Raw genomic sequence first — 23,281 nt, 5'->3', positions numbered from 1 at the left:
AGGTCCCTCTTCCTCTCCTGCTCCCCACCCTCTGAGGTAAGGCTCACAGGTGGGCAGCTGGGGCCCGCGCCAGGTGGGTCAGAGGTGTCTGGGGCCACACCTCACCCACAGCCCCCGGGCAGGCCGGGGCGGGTCCCCACGCATGCCCAGCCCCACTGCCTTATTACCTGGAGCCCGGGCAGCACCGACTCCCACACCTGGTGCCTTAGCCAACGGAGCGCAGGGAACGCGGAGCCCTGTCCCTGCCTCCGCATAGGGGAGACAGGTGAGCACCCTGTGCAGTCAGACCCGGCCCTGCTGGGCGTCCACTCTCCCTCCGGGGGGTGTTCGGCCAGGAACCTGGGATCCTGAGAGAGCTGCCGGGAGTCCAATCTTCGAGGTGAGACAGGCCATGTGGACTAAGGAGAAGTGAGTGGCGTGGGCCACCGTGTGGGGGGATCAGAGAGGCCCATGCGGATGCAGCTCCTGGGTGGGCTGCTGGCGTGGCACGCTCCAGCCGGGGTGGCCGGGACGCTGGGTTCTGGAGGAGGTGCTGCTCCTGTCCCAGCTGGGGCCTTTTAGGATCTGAGGAATGTTGGGGCAACGCCCTGCCCTGAAATCCTCTGCTGTGTTCCAGGAGATAGGGTCTCCCCTCGCACCCGGGGCAGAGAGAAGCAAGAACTGGAAGAAGGAATGGGGAGGGCAGCCGGCGGGGGGGTCAGGAGTGTGCAAAGCAGGAGTCCTGGGGCTCTGATTGGTTTGCTCATCCTGGTAAGCGCCTGGCCCAGGGAATAGAAACTGGAGCCCGAAGGCGACTCTGTGTTGTTCTCGATGTGATGAGATGTGTGGGCTTAGCAGGCAGTAAATTACAGTCAGGTGCCCAGCCTCGGGAGCCGGTGAGTCCTGCCCAGCAAGGAGGGCACCTGCGTCCTCACCCAGTCCGGCCACGGCCCGTGATGCACACTGTGTCTCTGTTGCAGGGCGGTTTGGTGGAGCGGGGCCTCTCTGGGGCTGATGCGTTCCCTAAGGTCCCCACTGTCTCCTGGGTGAGCTCGAGGGGCGCGGCCGCCCCACGGGGACCATGTCAGAGATGCTCCTGCTCAGGTCTGCCAACTCCATCCTGAGGACCGTGTAAGGAACAGGGACCCCATCCTCCTCCCAGGGAGAGTACCCGGGCCACGTGGCACCTGGACCCCCAGTCTTGGGTTTGGGGGTTTCCATTCCACTGAGTCACCCTCCCAATCGTACCCAAGAACTTTCTTCTCCTTGCTCCCCAAAAGACCCATGACAGCCCCCCAGCAATATGTGAGAGCCACTGAGCACTAAGCACTTTGCAGGTATCCTGTATCCTCACCACAGACACCACAGACACAGGGCTGACGCAGAGCACCGAGGCTCCAAGAGGTACGGTGACTTGCCCAGGGTCACACAGCTAGTGGAGCTGAACCCAGATGGGCCAATTCTGGTGAGCCTCAGAAAGCATTTATTGAGCACCTATTGCATACAGCACAGTGGCCTGACTGGTGAAAGGGAAGAAAGACAACAAAATAACTAGGAGATGGACACCCCCTCCAGGAGGGGCTCCCATGGAAAAGGAGGGCTCCTCTTGGCTTGTGGGTCACACACATGGTGAAAACTTGAGGAGGATGTTTCCTGAGCTCCAACTGTGCACCTTAGGGCATCTCAGGGCCAGAGGACAGACAGACTCAGGGAGCTTACCAAGCCATGTGCGGCATTCAAGGCCCAAACCGGAGGGTCCAAAGGCCGTGAGAGTGAAAAGGTGTCGGGGATAATCCCCGAGGGCTTTCTGAAGGAGGAGCTGAATGAGGCTCGGTAGGCTCTGTCCTCAAATGGTCCCCTTCAGCTCCTCGGGCAAGACAGGAGGACAAAGGAGAGACCAATTGACCAGAGACGGTTAGGAGAGGGAGTGCAGGCTCTCCCAGCCCCCTCCGCCCGTCCCACGCACCTCAGCTCACAGTATATTCGCGCACACAGGCCCCTCAAGAGCTTCCTCGCTCCCTGAGCGACCGGACAGGTGCTAAGCACATTTGGTTTCTGTGCAAGACGAGTAAGGCAAGGTGCTTATGGGGTACGTGCGAGCAGGAGGAGTCTAGTTTTCCAGAAGGACAGGAATACTGTGCTCATCCCCTTTGACAGGCGCTGGTCCTGATCGTGGCGGTCCCACTTCACCTGCTGGTCCCTCGCCGGCCCCCAAGGCCGCCCTGAACAGTGGCAGGAGTCAGAGGGGCGTGGGAGGGGTCAGGGCAGTCGCGGTGGCTCCCCTCGGAGGACACTGGGAAAGCCAGGTCCCCAGGCTCGCTCCCCAGGCCGAAGAGGCCGGCTTGTCCAGCGTTGGTCTCTCAGCCCCCCGGCCACTGCACAGAGGGGGCGGGTGCGCGGCTGGAGGCCCCCCCCCCCCCGGCAGCTGCAGGAGCGCGGGCGAGGGCGAGCACTGAAGCGGGCGTCGCGGCACCCCCGCCCGGACACGGGGCAGCAGGCCCGCGGGGAGGGCACGGGCCCCAGCACCACGCAGCGTGGCCCCCTTCCCTTCAGTGTCAGGAGCTGGGCCAGACGTCAGTCCCTGGTTGTGACCTCGGGAGCAGCCACACGTCACAGGGAGGTCCTGCAAAGTCTGTTTCAGACGGTGGGTGAGGGCACCGTCCCCTTCCAGGATGCTGACCTCTCTTAATGAGGCATCCAGCCTTCTGCGGCTCAGGGCTCCACGTGGGCCGTGCACGGGGTAAGCGCGGTGTCCCTGTCACAGTCCCCAGAGGAGGACCGGCTCTCCCCTGTGACCCCGGATGGGGGGCGACCGCAGTGCGTCTGAGCGGGATGAGCTCGCTTGGCCCCCGGCTTCCTTAGGCAGCTGTCTTTTCGTTTCGTCTGTATTTAGCTTTTTTGAAACCAGAAGCAGTTTACACACATTTTTATCAGGTGCAGGACATGCTGCTGGTACCTTCTGATGCTGGGGATTTATTTTATTTTATTTTATTTTTTTAAAGATTTTATTTATTTATTTGACAGAGAGAGACACAGCGAGAGAGGGAACACAAGCAGGGGGAGTGGGAGAGGGAGAAGCAGGCTTCCCGCGGAGCAGGGAGCCCGACGCGGGGCTCGATCCCAGGACCCTGAGATCATGACCTGAGCTGAAGGCAGACGCTTAACGACTGAGCCACCCAGGCGCCCCAATGCTGGGGATTTAAAGCAGACTCATCTGGCGGGCGGTCGCAGCCCACCACGGCCTCCACCAATCTGGGGGCGGCGATTCCGGAGGCCAGTCTGCTGTAGGCACCTTTGAGGACATGGCCAGCAGAGTGTGGAGCCTGCACCAAGTTCACTGTCCCCACTCAGGGACTCCCGGTGGGGCACCCTCGGCCCACGTGTGTGCGTGTCCCACATTCGCCCACTAATTCTATTGTCTGAGCCCAGAGCTCTGGGGCTGTTTGGTACCAGCACGGCTGTCTCTGTCCCAAAACAGATGCAGCGTCCACTCTGCGACCCAAGCGAGTCATGGCGGCGGCCAGCGCCCCAAAGTCAGCAGGACGAGTCCCACGCACTCAGAACCCTCTGCCTGGCACAGGGGCCCCTTGGTCCCTGTGCCAGACAGAGGAGCCCTGCTCACAAAGTTCCCAGGAAGGGGACCGACTTGCCCCCACGCGCCCCCCTTCTCCCCAGGCCCCTCCCTTCATAACCTCCTGATGTCTTTCGTTTTAAAACCTATCTCAGGTTCTTAAGCAGACTGCTGCCAGGTGGGCCTGGGTGCGTTCGCAAACTTAGTTTGAACCTGTGGTACCAGCAAGGAATAAGGCCGAATGTGACAAGCAGGTAACTGGCCCAACAGCCTGGGAAGTGGGCAGGGATGGGACTAGCCCCACCCTGACAGACGGATGGGACTCCCTGGAGCCAGGGTCCTGCCCTCGGGGCTGCCATGACCAGCTGCACAGGTGGCACACTGCACAACTCCAGTAGGCTCTGTTTACATACTGGTGAGTGTGAAATATGCCTGTGGAGTTGTGTAAGGCCGTAGTCCTGCTTGACTCTGGTGCATGTACTGAACTCCATCCGCTCATCACCCAGGACGTTGAGGTCTGGCCAATTGAACCCTGAGGAGAAATGGTGCCAAGGATCAGTTGACAACAGAGACCCCATAACCCCTTGCGCTATCCAGCTGGAAGGGGAGATCCATTGTCTAGGGCCACCATGCCTGGGAAGCAAGGAGGATCTGGGCCAGGGGCAAAGGGGTGGAGGCAGATGGCCTGAGCCCCAGATCTCTCTGGCCCCACACCTGTCCTCTCCATGGGGGAATAGGCTAGGGCCTCCCACAGGCTCCCTTGGGGAGGGGAAGTCCTCACTGGGGTCTGCATAGGACGCGTGGGAGCCCTAGAAATGTCCTCAGCTCCACTCTGAGCTTCTGAGCATGACTGTTTCCAATGTTTGAGGCCCAGGGGGTGTGGGAGTGAGGAGGAGGGGCTCCACTGGAGTTGTGCCCAGAACCGGCCAGTGCTGAACCCCCAAGCCTTTCCTTGTCCAGATGGGGACACTGAGTCCAGAGAGAGCCGTACCGTTGCCCAGAGTCACACGACAAACTAGAGCAGAGCAGGGCTGAGCGCTGAGAACCTGCAGGGAGAGCCTGGGTGGGGTGAGGTTAGCCTGCGGCTGTGAGGTCTTATCCCCTGACCCCCACCGGGAGGCAGAGACGCCCGTGTCACCCCCGGGGTGCCCAGATGTGTGCCAGGCCAGGCCCGAGGGTCTCACGTTGTTTCTCCCCTCTCCACCAGCTCCCTGACTGATGGGCAGACGCTCTCCAAAGAGTCCCTAAGCCATGCTCTCGCGCTCTCATCCCCAAAGAAGGAGAAGGATGCCCAGCTGGATGGGTCAGGTGAGCCGGCCGGGAGGCTGCGGGCTGCGCCAGGGTGCTGGAGGGCTGCGGGCAGCACCCAGGCAGAGGCCAGCTGGGGGAGCCACAGGACAGGACTTGGGGGCCGCAGCAGGTAGAAATCCCTCCGGTCGCCACGTCCCCAGGGACCCCACCACTCCCCTTTCCTTATGGCCGCGTCAGGGCCAAGCCTGAGGGAAGGCAGTGAGTGGTGGGGAGGACGGAGGCAGGGAGGCAGCCGGGCCTCTGGACTGGTGGAGGCCCCAGGGAGCAAGGCCGGGCGCTCCCAGCCTGGTTGCCTGGGGCGAGGTGCCGGTCGAGGGGCTGGAAGTGGGCAGAGTGTGTGGGAGGCTTGCAAAGACGTTCGCCCTCAGACAGTGGCCCCAGGAGGGCTGCGGAGCTATATCATTTACCCCGAAGAGTCATCAGAGTGATAGCAACCACATAGCTTCCATCATTTTTATTGGCTATCCGACTGACATTGTAGCAACAACGCAAGTCAAACAAAAACTGAAACAGTAAGTGCCTGGGGCAGGGGTCACCGCCTCCGGGGTCTGCGCTGTCCTTGGGGTGGCACATCCTGTGTCGCCTGCCCCGGGGTGCGGACCCTCCCCGCCAGGAGCTCCTGGGAGCAGAGACTCCCCAGACCGCCCCCTCGCTCGGGTGTCTGGGGGGAAGCGTTTGAACTCGGCGCGTCTTTGCCATAATGTCCTTCAGTTTGGGTCCGCCTGGGGTCTTCCTCGTGGTTAGACTAGGTCTGGGATTTGGGGAGCAAGTGGTAGTGCTCGAGCTGGAACTAGCTGGGGAGGTCATTTCTTCGGGTCCCTGCGCAGGGCCGAGGGGTGGGCGGAGCCAGCAACAGGACAAGGGGCGGCCCCGGCCTGGCTTTCTGGGTTGGAGGACAGACGCAGCGTCAAGGCAAAGGTCACCGTGCCCACTAGAAGAGATGCCGAGAGGTGTAAAGAGGGCAGGCTCCCCGGGGAGCAAGTGCCAGTGACCTCCCCAGTGGGGCTGGCGCCACCATCAGACAAGCTGCCCCTCTCCCGCGCTGGACGTCTTGGGCTAAGGAGCTGCTGGGGACCACTGCTGTCAGCGGGCGCATGGCAGAGCTGCCCCGGGGACGTCAGCCCTGCCGGGGCGCTGTCCGGCCGGCCTCGTGAGCCCCGCGGGGCTGGCATGAGTGTCATGCTCTGCCCAGCTTCTCCTGTTCAGCCCCGGGGACTCTGGGGCACGGCCGAGGTGAGATCTGAGTCCAGCCGGGACCGAGCACCCGCCACATGCCAGCCTGGTGCCGGGGCTTGTTCTCAAGACCCCCCTGCGGGGCCGGGAGCCTGGCCTCCAGGCTCCGCGGGGAAGGAGGTGGGAAGGAGTCTTGCGGCTGCCCTGTCCCGAAGCGCGCTCCGTAGGATCGGGAGAAGGCCCCCGTCCCCGTGGAAGACTGTAGGGAGGGGGCTGGAGGGCAGTGAGAGGGGTTCAATCCTCCTTCCCCACCTGGCTGCCCCCTGTGAACGTTTACCCCGTGCCGGGCTTTGTGCTGAGGGGTTTGCAGTCTTTCATGTTGTCTTCAGAACCCCACCGAGCTCAGAGAGGTTCAGTCGCACCGCCAGAGGAAGTGGAACTCCTGGCTGGCCACGCTGCCTCTTTGGGCCCTGGGTAGCAGTGCGGTCCCCTCCGGGCCTGGCGAGCCCCGGCCTGCCCTCCCGTGAACCGTTGAGCTGGCAGCCCCTCTGGGGAGCTCTGGGAGGCCTGCCTTCCACAGTCAGCATCCACCTGGGCCTCCCTGAGTTCCCAGAACCTTGAGGGTCCTCAAGCTCCTGTCCCCAGGCCAGGCTCTGAGCTAGCGGGCAGGCCCACTGAATCTGACCACACAAAGTCAGCCTTGCGCCGGGCCCTGGAGACACAGTTCTTTCTGGCTCTTTCTAGCTGAGCATGAACCCCAGCTGGAGCAGGGCAAGGCAACACCGCAGGGAAGGGGAGGGGGTCCAGGGAGGGCAGGTGCTGGAGATGGGGCTGGCCAGGGCCTGCCCCACGCTCACTCTTCCCAGCAGACTCTTACACCCACCAGGGAGCTCTGACGCGGGCGTTTCTAGCCCCATGAGGCCCGCGGTTGGGTCAAGGGCTGCACGGGGCCTCCCTCTGTCCCTCACGCCCACCCTTCCCAGATGCTTCGAAGGCACGGCTGCTCTTTGGCTGGAAGGAGACAGATACCACCCGTGTCCTGGGGAGCTCACAGCCTGAAGCTGGGGAGCAGGGTGGGGACAGTGGGAGACAGAGGCCCCCACTGTCGCTTCAGCCTCTGGTGGGGGTGGGAGTGGGGAAGGTAGGACAGATTTCACCCCGAGAACAGAGGAAATTCATGTAGACAGCTCCTAACCTGAGAAATGGGAACGAGTGGGAACCCCAGCCTCACCAGCCAAAAAAAGTGGGGATCCTTGTACAAACTTTTTCTAATCGAATGTCCAAGTTAAGTTATGAGTGTGTATTAGATGCTTCCCTGGGCCCAGAGTGGCTCGTGTCTGATGTAGTTTTGGAATATAGGGGAGGTTGGTGGGGTCTGGAGCCCACGCCAAGAAAGAACTCTTGAGACGTCTTCAGGGCAAAATGGTGGTTTTATTAAAGCCCGGGGACAGGACCCGTGGGCAGAAAGAGCTGCTGTCCCGGGCTTGTGAGCGGTGGCTGAGTACGTACTTGTCCAGGCCCAGCGTTGCTCATGTCTATCCCCGGGGTGCTGACAGGGTGTGTGTACAAGGGAGGGGCCCGGAGGCCGGGCTCATGCCCCAAATGACATGAAAACCACCTTGGGCACCTGGGGACCGGCCCCAGGGGTGCCCCTGAAGGGGGTGCCGGCAGAGGGAAGCAGAGCTCTGCGGGGCAGGTGGAGACGGGCTCAGGGGTCCGTGTGCGTTTCCTGCGCACGCCCACCACAGGGCGGGCAATGCCCATCTCAGCGCCCCCACTGCCATGGTCCACGCCTGGACAAGTGGAATTCTGGGGGTAGAACATAAAAGCTAAAACAGTGACCCCGGGGGGGCCCACAGAGACCATCTTGTCCCTCCCTCCCGATTGTGATTCAGATGGGGACACTGAGGTCCAGGGAGGACGGGGGTCTCCCCAGACTTTCTTTGCTGAGTGGCCTCAACCCAGAGCTCCTAACCCTCGGGCAAGAAGGCTGGTGAGTGGCCAGCAGGTGGAGGGGGTCTCTCCCACCTCAGACACAGTGGAGCCAAAGTCACATTCTGGCACATTCTGTACAAGGTCTGGACAAACTGTTCTGTCCCAGGCAGGCCTTATCCTTATCTCGAGTCCTGTTCTGAGGCCGCCATGGCCTCTTCCCCTTAAATATCCCCACGAGTGCCTGGCACAGGTCTGAGCAGTGTCCAAGGGCCGCAGCAAAGGGTCCCTGTGCGCAGAGGGAGCGTCCTGGCCCCCGTCCAGGCTGGCCTCGGCAGCGGGGGCTTCGGGGTCCGGCGCTGGCAGGAGCATCTTGGAGGCAGATCTGTCCCAGGCCTGAGAGCACCTGCCACCCCAGGCCCATGCATCCCTCCAGCTGCAATAGGCTCCTTCTCGGCCATTCCCACGGCAGCAGTAAACGCCCCCGGGCTTCTCCTCCCCTCCACTGCCCTCGCCCCTGTTTTTCCTCCTTCCCAGCCAATTGAGAGTGATTTCCTCTGCTGTTCAGAAGCCTTGATCCCAGAGCCCCAAGGACAGCAGCTCCCAGCCTGCCGGGCCGCCCCCAGCATAATGGGTGATTGACAAGACCCAGGCCAGGGTCAGGCCAAGACCGGTGGCCATGTGAGCGAGAGAAGGCGAGGAGACGGGGGCCGGGCCTTGGGAAAGCCCACCCCGGGCCCTGAGCTGGCATGGTCTCGTGTGTTCTGGGGGCTGGTGGTCGGCCGCGGACTGCTAGCTGGGTTGGGATCGTGGGCGCCTTCCTGGGTGACAGGGACCTCGGCTGGGTCCTGGCTGTGTTCTGCTGCTACTGAAGCCGTGAGCTTGGTTGGGCACGGCGGATCTGCGTCCCTGTTGAATGTCAAGGTGGGGGTCGGGGACATTTTAAAGGGCTGGCAACCCATCCCGATTGCTATGTCTCTGCCGCCACCCGGGAGCCACCCTCGGAGCGGCAGGCGGAGGGGCACCCCCAGCTCATGGGCCCTCCCTCCTGCTTGGGTCTGGCTGAGGGCCAGGCTCCTCCCCCAACCCCATCCCCAAGGGAATGGACCATGGACCCTCACGCCTACACCCCATTCGGCTGCTGGGACTGACTGAGGCCTGGTCCCACTGTTGCCCCTAACCTGCTGTGACCTTGGCCATCCCTCACGCCGCCGATGGGCCGCGTGTGGGAATTCCCGGCCACTTCTCCGCTCACCCGTCCGTATCCTGGCGGGCGCCACAGGCTTAGCCAAGTGCAGTGGTTGCGCGGGCTCAGAGTCTGTCCGGAGAGAAGGAAGGAGGGTTTCGGGAGCACCCGCTGTGCGGGGGTCCGAGATGCAGACGGTTTCCGCTCTGCCCGCGAGCTGACACCACGCTCCACCCGATGCCCTCCTGCGGGCATTTCCTTGTCATTAAACTCTTTAAAACTTTATTTTCATGACCGCTTAGCATCCACGGTGTGGCTCCCTCTGAAGCATTTACCAGTCCCCTGCTGGGGACACTGGGTCGTTTCCAGTGACTGTGCTCATAGAAACAGAGCCATGGAGCGATGGGCCTCCGGGCTCCCAGTGTCCGGCCCTCTGCTCCGTTCCCACGGGCTCTTCCTGCCAGTGTGGTTGCTGCTCCAAGGGGACTCCTTTTTGAAGCCCTTTGGTATAGTTGGTTGCAATGTTTTGTTTTGTTTTGTTTTATTCTTATGTTAATCCCCATACATTACATCATTAGTTCTAGATGAAGTGTTCCATGATTCATTGTTTGTGCACAACACCCAGTGCTCCACGCAGAACGTGCCCTCCTCAGTACCCACCACCAGGCTGACCCGTCCTCCCACCCAGCCCTTTGGTATAGTTGGCTGATTGCCCCCAGGAAGCTCGTACTGACTCGCACTCCCGGCTGGTCGTGAGCGGGGTCGGCTGGGCTGGTGACATCTTTGTTGCTTTGCGCTTCTTCACGTTGGGAGAGACCCTGGGCAGGAGGCGGGGGGAGCCACTGAGGGCAGATGGCTCCGGCCAGGGAGGTTGTCACGACGACAGGCCAGGCGGGGACGAAGCGAAACTCGGCGTGGCTGGGGGGATGGGAAGTAATGGACTCCCGTGGCTCCCTGTGCGGTGGCAGCCACCCTCGGGCACACTCAGCCCACCACCCGCTTCTCTAGGCTTCCCGCCCCGCCGCGGCCTCTGCCACCCATTCTCTGCAAGTCCCGCTCAGCTGCTGCGGAGAGAAGCTCCCCAGGCGCGGTGACCCTGTGTGCCTGGTCCAGGGCGTGAGATTAGGCCCATTCCTGCAGCCCTGGGGCGGGGCCAGGGTCCAAGCCCTTTGTGGGCCAGCCAGCCCTTCCAACAGCTCTGGCCACCTTACTGATAGCGAAAAACGGGGTTTCTCACTCGTCGTCCAGAGATTTCTCTCCTCTCAGACAGAGATGAGGTCGGGAGAGGGAGCAGCATGAGCAAAGGCCCAAAGGTGGGCCTACATGGACCTGAGAAGACAAAGGGGAGCGTGAGGCCCCCCAGGCTTGGAGATTCATCTGTCTCCCCTTCGTTCAGTCCCCAAGCCCGAGGGCGCTCGGCGGCTGGCACCAAAGGCCGAGGCCCCTGAGCTGTGGCAGCCTCAGCAGAAGGACACTGAGCCGGGCTCCCAGGCACACAGGACGAGGTTCACGTGGCCGCGTAGGCAGGCACCTACCGGTGGGCCAGCCTGTCTCAGCGCTTGGGCAAGAAGGTGACCTGCATCACTGTGGGCCATGCCGGTGAGCGGGGGGAGGAAGAGCAGAAGGCCTGGGTCCCCTAGACACATGGTGGTTCAGTCCAGCCTCCCTGGGACAGGGATAGGACAGAAGCTAGCTCATTTTTCCCTGAAGGCCCCTGACCTCCGCTCCGGGCTGGGCTTCTGCACTCGGGCCCCAGGAAGTAGTCACACTGCTTACAAGAGCCTCCAGCTGGGGGAGAGGCTTGACCCTCAGCGAGGCCCGACTCCTGTGTTCAGGGAGGGGTGGTACTTGGGTCCGGAAGTGCGGGAGAGCTGTGTGGCGGGCCCGAGTCTCAGGTAGAGACACAGCGTGGGCCAAGGCACGGGGTGGGGGCAGGGGGCACTGGAGCCGCTCAGGCTGGCTGGAAAGGTATGTGCTGAGGTCGCAGAGGGTCTTCCTTAGAGGCCACCGTGTGCACAGCACCCTGTGGTCAAGGTCAGATCTGGGTTCCGAAAGGTCTCTCCAGGAGCCCTGGAATGTGGGAAAGGCAGTGGTGGCCGCTGCCCAAGGTCACCGCTCCTGAGCTCCCCTCCAGGCCTTGGGCAGGAGGCAGAACGTCCTTTCTGGAAGGAGACACGGGCGCTGGGGCCTGCGGGGGCCTGGGCGTTAGCCTGTGGGTGGGAATCCCAGCTCTGCCCCCAGCCGCGCAGGTGACTTGCCTCCCCATTCCTCAGAGGGTCAGCTGTGCTGCCTCGCAGGCTGTGAATAAGGTACGTGCCGCCCACCTGCTGCAAAGCGAGCACTCGGCGAGCCGTGACCACGGCAGCCCTCCGTGGGCAGGGAAGTGACTGGGCCTCCGGGATGGCGAGCAGGCCCCGTGCCCGCCAAAGCCTTTCCTCTGGCCGGGCTGGGGGCTCGGGGGCCCAGCTGGGTCGGCTTGGCTGGTGGAGCGGGTGCAGAGAAGGGCCAGCCGGAGCCTGGGGTCGCAAGCCCCGCTGCAAGGCGCCCATCCCCCGGCTGGCTCCCCTCCCTGGGCAGGGCAGCTGGGCTAAGTGGAGCCAGGCTCACGGGCCCACCAGCATCCCTTCTCTTTCTGGTCCCCTCTGTCCTTCTGTGCGCAGAAGGCGGGCACCGCCAGGCAGGACCATTAGCGGGAGAGCAGAAGTTAGACGAAGGAACTCTGTCCGACATATCCATCCAAAGTTCATGCGTTCTTTCCTTCTGAGTCGATGAACCCACTTCTAGAAATCTGTCCTTTGGAAAGCCTAGAACAAGGGCCAAAAGCTGGGAGCCGTCAGAGTGCGCGTGGCCGGGAAAGTGACTGGGACCGGCGCTCACCCCTGCCCGCCTGCACCGCCGGAGACTCTCTGAGGTCACAGAATTAAGGATGGGTGATTTTCGACAGCTGTGTTTGATTTGGTCCGCATATGTTTTTTTTAAGTGTGAGCCAACATTTAAATACGGGGTGATTGCACCCAGACACCCAGATGTCAGATAACCCTTGGTTTGCATTCCTGCTGGGCACCAGCTTGCCCCTGCCGATGAGCTGTGCCCAGCGTTCCCACCATGCCCTGTGGCCTCCCTGACGCGGGGGTGGGGCTCGGGACAGTCACCGTCCCCTGGGACTGTAGCTCTCCTTCGTGAGCATGGTTCTTTATCAAGAACAGAGAAACAGAAGGAGGTTTCCCAGAGCCCTGTGTTTCTGGGACGGTGAGAAGGAGCCTGATTCTTTGTGGGAATGCAGACTCTGGTCCCGTGCCTCCCACACAGACCCTGGAGCACTTCACTCATGTATTATTTATCATTACGCATTCGTTTTTTAAAGATCTGATTTACTCATTTAAGAGAGAGAGAACACAAGCAGAGGGAGAAGCAGACTCCTTGCCGAGCAAGGAGCCCCACACGGGACTCGACCCGAGGACCCCAGGATCATGATCTGAGCTGAAGGCAGTCGCTTAACCGACTGAGCCACCCACGCACCCCGCTTTACACATTATTTCTTTGATATTGACACCTGGCCCCTCTGGGCATTTTGGGTTTGCTACCCTCGACTCATACAAGAGTAACAGGGCCTGGGGTGCCTGGGGGGCTAAGTCAGTCAAGCGTCTGACTTGGTTTTGGCTCAGGTCCTGATCTCAGGGTCCTGGGATCGAGCCCTGCGTCGGGCTCCACGCTTAGTGTGGAATCGGCTTCTCCCTCTCTCTCCCTCTGCCCCTCTCCTCTCATGCCCCCGAGGGACCCGCCCACAGGGAGAATCCACCTTTTCTGGTTTAGGGACCAGGGAAGGGAAGAGGGCCTCCAGCTGCCCAGGTATTAGAGAACTTTTATTGAGGTATGATTGCACGGCCTCAAATTTACCCACTTTAATGTGATCATTTTTTGCTGAAAAAAATCATCTTTTTGATTAGCGAATTTTTACAGCTGTACCAATATCACTGCCATCTGATTATAGAACATTTCCACCACCTCAGAAAGATCCTTGGTGTCCATTTGTAGTGACTCCCACCACCGGGCAACCACTAACCCGCCTTCTCTGGACAGTTCCCATACACGGGGCATCTTCTGGCTTCTTTCTGGGAACACGGTCTGAGATGCACCGTGCTGCGCCCAGAGCAGCCGTGTCTGCCGTTTCGGGGTGGACTTGTGTTCGTGGGTGGGGTCGGGGGGATGCCAGGCTTGACTCTGGCCACCGGCGGACGGGCGTTTGGTGGTCTCCGCGTTTGACTATGACAAATGATGCTGATGGCATTCACATCCACGTCTTTCTGTGGCAAATTCCGTGGCCTCCTTGGAAGCTAGGAACCAGCTCTCCTGTCCCAGCCCGGGGTCTTCTGTCAACCTCAGGGTCCACGTGCAACCGAGAGTGTCTGGAGGGGAGGGACGAGGTCATCCCACAGGATGGTTTTGAGGTTGGTGCTGCCCGTGGCTGGGGCCACCCATGCAGTCCAGCCAGCAGGTGGCAGGGCAGCCCCTCTTCCGCCTAAGGACGGCCCTGGCCCAGGGAAAGGAGGCCCCGTAGACAAAAGGATCTAGACCTCCCGTCCAAGCCTCCTGGAATTTGGAGAACTTGGAAAATTGGAAATGTGCATTTATTGTGTACCAACTAGGTGTCAGGGTCCTTCATGTACACCATTTCCTTTGACCGCCCCCCCCATCATCCCTGAGGTCCAAATCCTCACCTTTGCTCCGAGGAAACAGACTCAGAGGTTGCACAGTGCGCCCAAAGTCTCGCGCACGAAATGGTCCTTCTGTCGCCACCTACCGCTCGCGGGGCCGGCTCTGTGACCTTGGGGAGATGCCCGGGCCCCCCCGAGCTGCGCTGCCCCATCTGCAAACCGAGGCACCACCCCCTGTGGAACAGACTGGGTCCCTGCGGGAGGGATTCAGCACAGCGCCGGCACCTGACGAGAAGGAGTGAAGGTTGTCCCTGCAGCTGGGACACTTCTTGGGCTAGTCTGAGCCACGGGGCTCTGGTCCCCCCGTCGGGAGGGCTGTTCTTTCTGCGGCTTTGAGCTTCCGTCCAGCTGGGCCTGTCCCCGATTCTCAGCGGGCAGAGGAAGGGTGGGAACCCCGAAGCATGTTGAGGTCTGATGGCCCTGCTCTTCTGAGGCGGGCCTGAACACCACTGACCACCCAGCCTCGAGGGGCAGGTTCCACTGGCACGAAGACAGGAAAAGGTCTCGGCCCTCGGTGCCTCTACGGCCTCCACCTCCTTGCTGTCTCCCTAAGCCTTGCCTATCCTCAGGGCTGTCAGACCTCCTCCTCCAGGCAGCCTCCCAGCTGCCCCAGTCCTGGTCTGCCACCACCCATGGCCCAGCCCCCAAAGCACTGTTGGGACCGGCGGCCCGGGAGGACCAGGGCCTCAGGGGGCAGGGGAGGGGGACCCTAGGCCAGCATGATCCCAGCTGTGGTCTCCCTCCCCCGCAGAGGAGAAGCTGTGGACAACGCGGGCAGATGGACGCGTGCGCACGCGCTTTCACCCCACCTGCCCACAGCCTCCTTACACCGTGCACCAGATGTTCTCCGAGACCCTGGACAAGTATGGGGACCTCCGTGCTATAGGCTTCAAGCGCCAGGGCACGTGGGAGCACATCTCCTACTCCCAGTACTACCTGCTGGCCCGAAAAGCCGCCAAGGGCTTCCTGAAGGTGAGGGGCCCCTTGAGATGCAGCCTTTCCCTCCCCAGACCTGCCTTCCAGCTCTGGACCCTCGTAGGTTCCCTCCCTGGCTCCCAACCTGGCGAGCCTCTAGAAGGAGTAACTGTAAAACCACTCCCGTGCATTGGCCCGCTGGGACGCGCTGGGCCCTCCCCACATGCCAGCCACTCAACACCTGGTTTTCATTCGTGATCACATTTGAGTCGGGCTGGGCTGCCTGCTGGGCTGGGCAGAGGGCCTGACTCCCTGGGAAGGTGCCGAGAGGGGCAGCAAGGGCCCCAGGGCATTCTCCCACTGGGTGCCCTGGGAGGGTGGTCCCTGCGGTCTGGAAGGGGGCCTGGCTGGGAATGAGAGGCCCCCTTCCGGGCCCGCTGACCTGGCCTGTCGGCCTTGGTCCTGGAGCTCGGCCTGGAGCGGGCACACAGCGTGGCCATCCTCGGCTTCAACTCCCCGGAGTGGTTCTTCTCGGCGGTGGGCACGGTATTTGCAGGGTGAGTGGCTGGGGGCGGGGCACAGTCTCCGGTGGGTCGGAGGTGGGCAGAGAGGGGAAGGAGGGTTGTTCACGTTCTCAGAGGCCTCCATGCCCGGCCCAGACCCCATCTCCTCCCCGGGGGCCCTCTCGGGACCCCTCTGCCCCCCTGCCTGGGCAGCAGTACTGAGCTGGCAGGGAAACCCTGCCTGTCCGGGCGTGGCAGCCCCCTGGAGCAGGGCTGCGGGCTGGGCCGAGGGAGAGGCGCTCTGCACCAGTTCAGACACGAACCTCCGGGGGCTCTTGCAGCGGCATTGTCACCGGCATCTACACCACCAGCTCCCCCGAGGCCTGCCAGCACATCGCCCATGACAGCCGTGCCAACATCATTGTGGTTGACACACAGAAGCAACTGGAAAAGATCCTGAAGGTTTGGGGCCAAGGGGAAGTGGGCACGGGGCCAGAGGCCAGGTGTTCTTGTGGACCTCCAGCTTACAAAGGACTTTCCCATTCTCCCTTCCGGGGTCCCCCTCCTCCTCCACGGCAACCCCATGACACACAGATACACGTAGAACAAGGCAGGGCAATGGGTACCTCACCACTGGCCAGCTCCGGACCCTGAGGACCAGGAAGCCCAGGACGGGGTGACAGCCTTGGGCTAGGGCCACCAGCTGGCCCACTGCCTCCTGCGGGCACTGGGGTCCTCTGCCGGTGGCGGGCTGTGTGCCGTGAGGGTGGCCAGGGCCCGGACACCTTGAGCACTCAAGCCTGACCTTCAGTGCAGGATCGGGGGTGGGGTAGGGGGCTGCCACAGGGCGGGGGCTGCAAGTCTTCTAAAGTCTTCTAAAGACAGCGGGGGCATAGCAAGAACTCGAAAGCACCCCTTGAGCCAGCCGGATCTCCTCTGCAGAGGGGGGATTCCCTTAAGACCCCTCCCTTGATTGGCGGCATCCCACATGAACCACGGCCAGGGTGTGGCAGCCCAGGGACAGCCCCGAGCCCCAGCCGCACCCACCACCTGCCCCTGGCACGGCCTTCGGGGGCTCCTTGCATCCCGGAGGCCTCTGGGATTGACTTGGAGGCTCGGCTCTGGTTCTGGAGGTGTCCCTGAGGGTTGGACAGTGGGATCTGGATGCCCAGAGGGGCGGCTGGACCAGGGGCCCCCCTCCATCTCCAGTGAAGAGGTCGCCCCCTCAAGCCTAAAGAAAGAAGCCAGCTTGGTTGGCCATTGGCTCCCATCAGAATCCTGGGCCAGCTGTGGCTGCCACCAGACCCCTGAGGCAGAGTCACTGGAAGCCGACCCCAGATCAGAGTGTGTTTTGAAATAGCTCCCGCAGTGAGGCTGTGGCCCCCCACTTCAGTTTGCGAAAACTGGTGCTCTGGACGCAGCACCTCCCCATTCGCGTGGCCCAGGCTCCCCCATGTGCTTCTCTGTGTCCAAGTCCCTTTCCATGAGGACAGCAGCCATGGTAGGTTAAATCATTTAAACCTGATTCCTTCTGTAAAGACCCTATTTCCAAAGAAGAGCCCATTCTAAGGTACTGGGGGGTTAAGACTTCAACATATCTTTTTGGGGGACACAATTCAACCCATAGCAGTACCATATGAGTGCTCTTAAATTATTATATTGTTAAAGTCAAGAACTTTAACATGGGAAGAAAAAAAGGCGTTGTTATTAAACCTTAGGAGATCTGAAAGGCAGTTCATCCACCCCCGTCTGCATTTCACACACAAAGAAACAGACCTGGGGGCCGGGATCTCAGGGAGGCGGCGGGTACTGTGTTCGGGTGCGTACAGCATAGCGGTCCCGAGAAACGGTCTTGTGAGCCCATTTTACAGACAAGGAAAGTGAGGGCCAGAGAGGTGCAGGACGGCTGACTCAGTCCCGCCCCGTCCCCTGTAAAAGTGGCAATAGGGGAGGGACGCTGGGGCGCTTTTCACGCTGGGTTCATACCGGGGAACCTCAAGAACCAACCGAGAGAGTCAGTGAGGGGGCCTGGCTGGTCGGCAGCGACAGAAGGTAGCGTGGGGGCACGGAGGGCCGTGTTGGCGCTTGAAGGCATGACAAGCCCCGGAGGGCAGCCACTGTAGGAGGGGGTGTTGAGAGAGTCCCCGCCAGGGGCGAGGCCGAAACAGTCCGGGCAGGCCCCGCGTCCCGTGGGCCTGTGCTGGGACGAATGCCACCTGCGGGCTGCTCGTGCCAGGCAGGGTTTCATCAGAAAAGCATCAAGCCTTTCCATTCAAAAGCAAGGACAGAAGTTAGAGCAAGAAGTTGAGCAACAGGGGGAGGAGATGGGCGGGTGGATCCGGATGTGGGACACTGCTCAGGACAGTTGACCTAGTTTCCGCAACGTGTACGTGGCAAAGATTGTCACCCTCAGTCCCGTGTCGGAAGCACCCGCAGGTGTGTTCAACACGGGGTGCCGGGCCCCACACCCCTCAGTGTCAGGTTGCAGGAGGCCTGGGGTGGGGCCCGAGGATCTGCATTTCTAACAAGTTCCCTGGTAAGGCTGCCCTGTCCTCGAGGGAAGCAAGGTGCGGCTTTGCTCCGAACTAAAAGACACTTAGACCCCGCGTCAGTTTGTCTTCGGGTATTCCATTCGCTCTCCAGCGCCTTGTTAGTTATTACGTTAGTGTTTGCCCTCGGGTTTACCGTTTGCATTTTTAACGTAGGGCGGTCTGCTTTACCATCGCTGGGCTGCACACGGTCACAGGGTTCTGCTGCTTCACCTGTGACATAGGGTCCCCACCAACATCCTCCCTCCTCCCCGCCTCCATTCTGCCTCCATCCAGGTTACAAACCCTACCCTACATTGTTTTATCATTCAAAGGCATTTTAAAAGAAGGAAAAATGTCTCTCATATTTATCCACCCGTTGGCCATTCCCTTCCATAGATACAAGTCTGCTTCTGGCATCGTCTTCCTGCCTTAAGGATTTTCTTCAACATTTCTTGTAATACACATCTGAAAACGTGTTTATTTTTTTTCAAAAGATATTTTCATATGGTTTAAAATTCTGGGTTGATAGGACTTTTTTTTTTCTTTCAACCTTCTAAAGATTCCATTCCAGTGTTTTCAACTTTATGTAGTTTCTGATGAGAAGTCTATTATTTTGTGTCTTTGTTCCTCTCCGTGTATATAAGGTATCTTGTTTCTCTGGCTGCTTTTATTTATTTTTATTTTTTGACTTTTTAAGTTTTTATTTTAGTTGCTGTGTAGTTGATATATAGTTTCAGTTTTCGGCAATATTAATTTCAGGTGTACAATTCAGTGATTCAACACTTCTGTGTATCACCCGGTACTCTCCTTCATCCCCATCACCTGTCTCCCCCATCCCCCCTCCTCCCCTCTGGTGACCAGCAGTGTGTTCTCCAGAGTTAAGAGTCTATTTCTTGGGAGCTCCTGGGGGGCTCCGTTGCTCCATCGGTTGAGCATGTCTGACTCTTCGTTTCGGCTCAGGTCATGACCTCAGGGTCCTGGGATCCGGCCCTGCATAGGGCTCTGTGCTCAGCAGGCAGTCTGCTTGTCCTTCTCCCTCCCCCTGTTCGCTTGCTCTCTCTCTCTAAAATAAACAAATAAAATCTTTTTTAAAAAAGAGTCTGTTTCTTGGTTTACTGCTCTCTCTCTTTTCCCCTCTGCTCGTTTGCTTTGTTTCTTAAATTCCACATATGAGTGAAGTCATACAGTATTTGTCTTTCTCTGACTGACTTATTTCACTTAGCATCATACCCTCTAGTTCCAGCCACGTCATTGCAAATGGCAAGATTTCATTCTTTCTGATGGCTGCGTAATATTTCCTTGTATATATGGACCACATCTTCTTTATCCATTCATCTGTTGATGGACATGTGGACTCTTAGCACAGTTTGACTATTGTTGAAAATGCTGCTATAAACATCAGGGTGCCTGTGTCCCTTTGAATGTGTATTTTTGTATTTTTAGGGTAAATACCTAGTAGTGCAATTACTAGGTCATAAGGTAGGTCTATTTTTCTAATTTTTTTAATTTAAACTCAATTAATATATAATGTATTATTGGTTTCAGAGGTAGAGGTCAGTGATTCATCAGTCCTCTATAACACCCAGTGCTCGTTACATCACGTGGCCTCCCCAGTGTCCATCACCCAGCCCCCCATCCCTCCCACCCCTTTCCCCCAGTAACCCTCAGTTTGTTTCCTGTCATTAAGAGTCTCTTATGGTTTCTCTCCCTCTCTGATCTTGTCTTGGTTTATTTTTCCTCCCTTCCCCTATGATCCTCTGTTCTGTTTCTTAAATTCCACATATCATTGAGATCATATGATAATTGTCTTTCTCTGACTGACTTATTTCGCTCAGCATAACACCCTCCAGTTCCATCCACGTTGTTGCAAATGGCAAGATTTCATTCTTTCTGATGGCTGCGTAATATTTCATTGTATATATGGACCACATCTTCTTTATCCATTCATCTGTCCATGGACATCTGGGCTCTTTCCATAAGGATAGCTCTATATTTAACTCTTTGAGGAACCTCCATACTGTTTTCCGGAGTGGCGGCACCAGCTTGCATTCCCACTAACAGTGCACGAGTGTTCCTTTTTCTTCTCTGGCTGCTTTTAAGATTTTTTTTCTTCATCATTGGTGTTTAGCAGTTTGTTATGTTGTGTCTTGGTGTGGTTTTTCTTTGTGTTTATCCTGCTTGGGGTTCATTGTGAGTCTTGAATTGGTGGGTTTATAATCAAATTTGGAAATTTCTCAGACTTCAATTTTTAAAGAAATATTTCCTGGGGGGCGCCTGGGGGGCTCAGTCGGTAAGCAACTGCCTTCGGCTCAGCTCATGATCCTGGAGTCCCGGGATCGAGTCCCGCATCGGGCTCCCTGCTCGGCAGGGAGTCTGCTTCTCCCTCTGACCCTCCCCCCTCTCATGCGCTCTGTCTCTCATTCTCTCTCTCAGATAAATAAATAAAAAATCTTAAAAAAAAAAAAAAGAAATATTTCCTGGGATTCCAGTTACATGTATGTTAGGCATCTTGGTATTCTCCCACGGGCCGTGTCCTTCCTGTTTTCTCTCTCTGAACTTTGAGGCCTGTGTTTGGTCTTTCGGGGCAGGTTTATGAGGTTTAGCGCCAGTGCTCAGATCTGACCTCTCTGGGTCTCTGCTGAACGCCTCCGGGGGCCCCTGCAAGCTGGCTGACGGACACACAGACGGTTCCGGCCCCTTGTGAGCTCTGTCCCCCAGGTGCAGTGGCTGCCCGGCACCCTGGTACTCAGCCAAAGACTCCGGAGCACCGGGCACCTGATGAGAGAGTTCTAGAACTTTCTCTTCCTAGTTTCTCCTCACTAGTATCCAGTCCTACAGGCTCTAGCCATCACGGCTTTCCTGAACTCTATGCTCTGTCACCTCCCCTCAGCAAGAGACTGAATTCTGTTCTCCCTCCCCCGCTCTGTCCCCCTCCCCTCTCTGTCCCCTCCCCTCTCTGTCCCCTCCCCTCTCTATCCCCTCCCCCTCTCTGTCCCCTCCTCTCTCTGTCCCCCTCCCCTCTCTGTCCCCCCCGTCCCCTCCCCCTCTCTGTCCCCCTCCCCCTCTCTGTCCCCCTCCCCTCTCTGTCCCCCTCTCTTCTACAAAGTTGTGGGATAAGCCATACTTCATTCAACCGGGCCCTGGGACGCTTGGTTTCCTCATGAGGGGACAGCCATGCATGAAGAGGGACAGGTGTCAAAGGTCAGAGCCTGGAAACCCAGTGACCAAAGTGCCTGACAGGCAGGCCAGCAGCTGGTGAGGAGGCTCTTCTCAGCAGGTAACTTTTTTTCAGTGAAACCCCATTACTTTTCCCACCAACACAGACCTGGAAAGACCTGCCCCATCTGAAGGCTGTAGTGATATACGGAGAAGCGCCTCCAGAGAAGATGGCCAGTGTGTACACGGTACGTGTGGAGGGGCATGGGGGCGGGGGCCAGTCCGGCCACCCTGCTGACGAGCGCCCGCGTCACCCACCCGCTGCAGATGGAGGAGCTCATGGAGCTGGGGGATGAGCTGCCCGAGGAGGCCCTGGACTCCATCATCAACGCCCAGCAGCCAAATCAGTGCTGCGTGCTGGTCTACACCTCCGGCACCACCGGGAGCCCCAAGGGCGTGATGCTAAGTCAAGACAACGTAGGACGGAGCCCAGATGGGTGGGCTTGGCTGCAGGGGGATCTGGGCACTGGACCTGCCCTAGCAGCCCCTGGGGACGCTCTTCTGGCCCCTCAGCCCGGGGGCTGGTCAGGACACGTAGGACAGCCTTCGGGTCTGTGGTCCAGACCGAGTCCAGCGAAGGGGATGGGGAGGGGAGACCTGTTCTGCGAATTCCCCGCAGGGACGCCCTGGGTGGGAGGAGGCCCTGAAGAGGTCGCCGGAGCCCCCGGGGTGAGCACTTCCAGGGCTGGCTGGGGGACACTGCCGGGGCCCATGTGCCTGTCCTCCAGATCACGTGGACAGCACGGTACAGCAGCCAGGCCGGCAACATCAAGCCCGCGGAAGTCCAGCAGGAGGTGGTGGTCAGCTACCTGCCCCTCAGCCACATCGCCGCTCAGATCTACGACTTGTGGACGGGCATCCAGTGGGGGGCCCAGGTCTGCTTCGCCGAGCCCGACGCCCTAAAGGTCAGCCTGCCTCCGCCTGAGCAGGGGTCCGAGTTCGTGTGCCGCACACCCACCCGAGTGTGCACCCGTGTGCGTGGGCCGTGTGTGTGCCCCTGTGAGCGTGCGAGTGTGCGAGTGGGCGGGTCCCCTGTGCATTTATGGGTCAGAACTCTTCCCTGCAGTCAGCACGGCCCACATGACCAGCCAAGAAGGGGCTGACGATGGTACGTAGAGGAGAGGGGTCCACAAGCCGTCAAGGATAGGTCGTCCTCAGAGGAAGGTCACAGGTGGCCACAGCACCGCCCTGCTTCCCAGTCTCATCAACTACCCCCCATTCTTTGGAAATGTATTTTAAGATGAGGAGAGCTCTCCCAGACGCCCCCTGGCACACCTCCCCCCACCCGCACCTCCTGGCACAGATCGTCCCTCGTCCATTCCTACACTGGTCACTGCTTAAGGGGGATGGTCATGTTCGGGTTAGAGAGGAAAGAGTGGCGCCCCCAGGGCTGGGAGGGGACCGAGGAGCCTTGAAGCATCCGGCCACATGAGCAGTGGGGATGGCCGCCCAGTGGCGGCCGACAGCGTGGGACACGTGTGCAGGACGCCCGTGGGGTGTGCGCACCTGACCCTGGTGTGAGGGGCCTCCTGGCACTGAGCCGGCAGGCCTTCCTCTCTGGTGCTCAACAGGGGAGCCTGGTGAACACGCTGCGGGAGGTGGAGCCCACGTCCCACATGGGGGTGCCTCGAGTGTGGGAGAAGTTCATGGAGCAGATCCAGGCAGTGGCGGCTCAGTCTGGCTTCATCCGGCGCAAGATGCTGCTCTGGGCCATGTCGGTGACCTTGGAGCAGAACCTCACCTGCCCAGGCAGGTATGGAAGGCCAGGGGACAGGAAGCCGGGGGGCAGCAGGGCTGGGGCATAAGGCCAGCATGCATCTGAGGATCTGCGGGGCTGGGCTTGTCCTAGGACCCCTGTGCAGAGGCCCCATCAGGTGCTGGGCTGGAGACCTCTTCCAGACTCCACAGGAGACGGTCACCCCACCTCTGGGTTCTGACTGGCAGGACTGACTCGCTCCCTCTGGGTGGCATTCACCTCCCCCGGAGCAGCTCCTCGCAGTCTCCTAGGGGTTTCCTGACTCAGCAGGGGGCCAGGGAAGGGGCCACAGGGATGGGCCCTCTTCCAGGCTTTCCAGCCTCCAAGTGACCACAGAGCCTTCGGACTGCTTTTCAAACTCCCACACAGTGCTGTGGGAGGAGCCATGGCATAAACCTGGCCTGTTCCAACTTAGAAATATTCTCCATCACTAGCGAGTCTGTGAAACGGTATCATGTCCCGTGAGATGCGTACGCACGTCTGCAAATACGGT

General features: G+C 59.7%; 1 protein-coding gene across 2 annotated transcripts in view; it reads left to right on the top strand.

Annotated features, from left to right (window-relative positions):
* Positions 1 to 208: 208 nt before the first annotated feature.
* The window catches only part of ACSBG1 (acyl-CoA synthetase bubblegum family member 1), a 37,050-nt gene continuing 13,977 nt past the window's right edge, over positions 209 to 23,281 (top strand). The window contains exons 1-11 of one of the 2 annotated variants that reach the window (XM_044918458.1): positions 209 to 379; positions 960 to 1,110; positions 3,706 to 3,804; positions 4,758 to 4,858; positions 14,619 to 14,839; positions 15,251 to 15,339; positions 15,627 to 15,747; positions 21,140 to 21,220; positions 21,300 to 21,449; positions 21,761 to 21,937; positions 22,604 to 22,785. In XM_044918458.1, the coding sequence (XP_044774393.1) occupies positions 1,061 to 1,110; positions 3,706 to 3,804; positions 4,758 to 4,858; positions 14,619 to 14,839; positions 15,251 to 15,339; positions 15,627 to 15,747; positions 21,140 to 21,220; positions 21,300 to 21,449; positions 21,761 to 21,937; positions 22,604 to 22,785 (1,271 nt within the window). In that variant the 5' untranslated portion in view covers positions 209 to 379; positions 960 to 1,060. The remainder of the gene's footprint in view (positions 380 to 959; positions 1,111 to 3,705; positions 3,805 to 4,757; positions 4,859 to 14,618; positions 14,840 to 15,250; positions 15,340 to 15,626; positions 15,748 to 21,139; positions 21,221 to 21,299; positions 21,450 to 21,760; positions 21,938 to 22,603; positions 22,786 to 23,281) is intronic. The other variant, XM_044918459.1, reaches the window with a different exon arrangement.

Source organism: Neomonachus schauinslandi, chromosome 9 (genome assembly GCF_002201575.2).
Source record: "Neomonachus schauinslandi chromosome 9, ASM220157v2, whole genome shotgun sequence".
Classification (NCBI taxonomy): domain Eukaryota; kingdom Metazoa; phylum Chordata; class Mammalia; order Carnivora; family Phocidae; genus Neomonachus; species Neomonachus schauinslandi.
The sequence above is the reverse complement of the archived record's forward strand: the minus strand, read 5'-3'. Positions and strand labels throughout refer to the sequence as shown.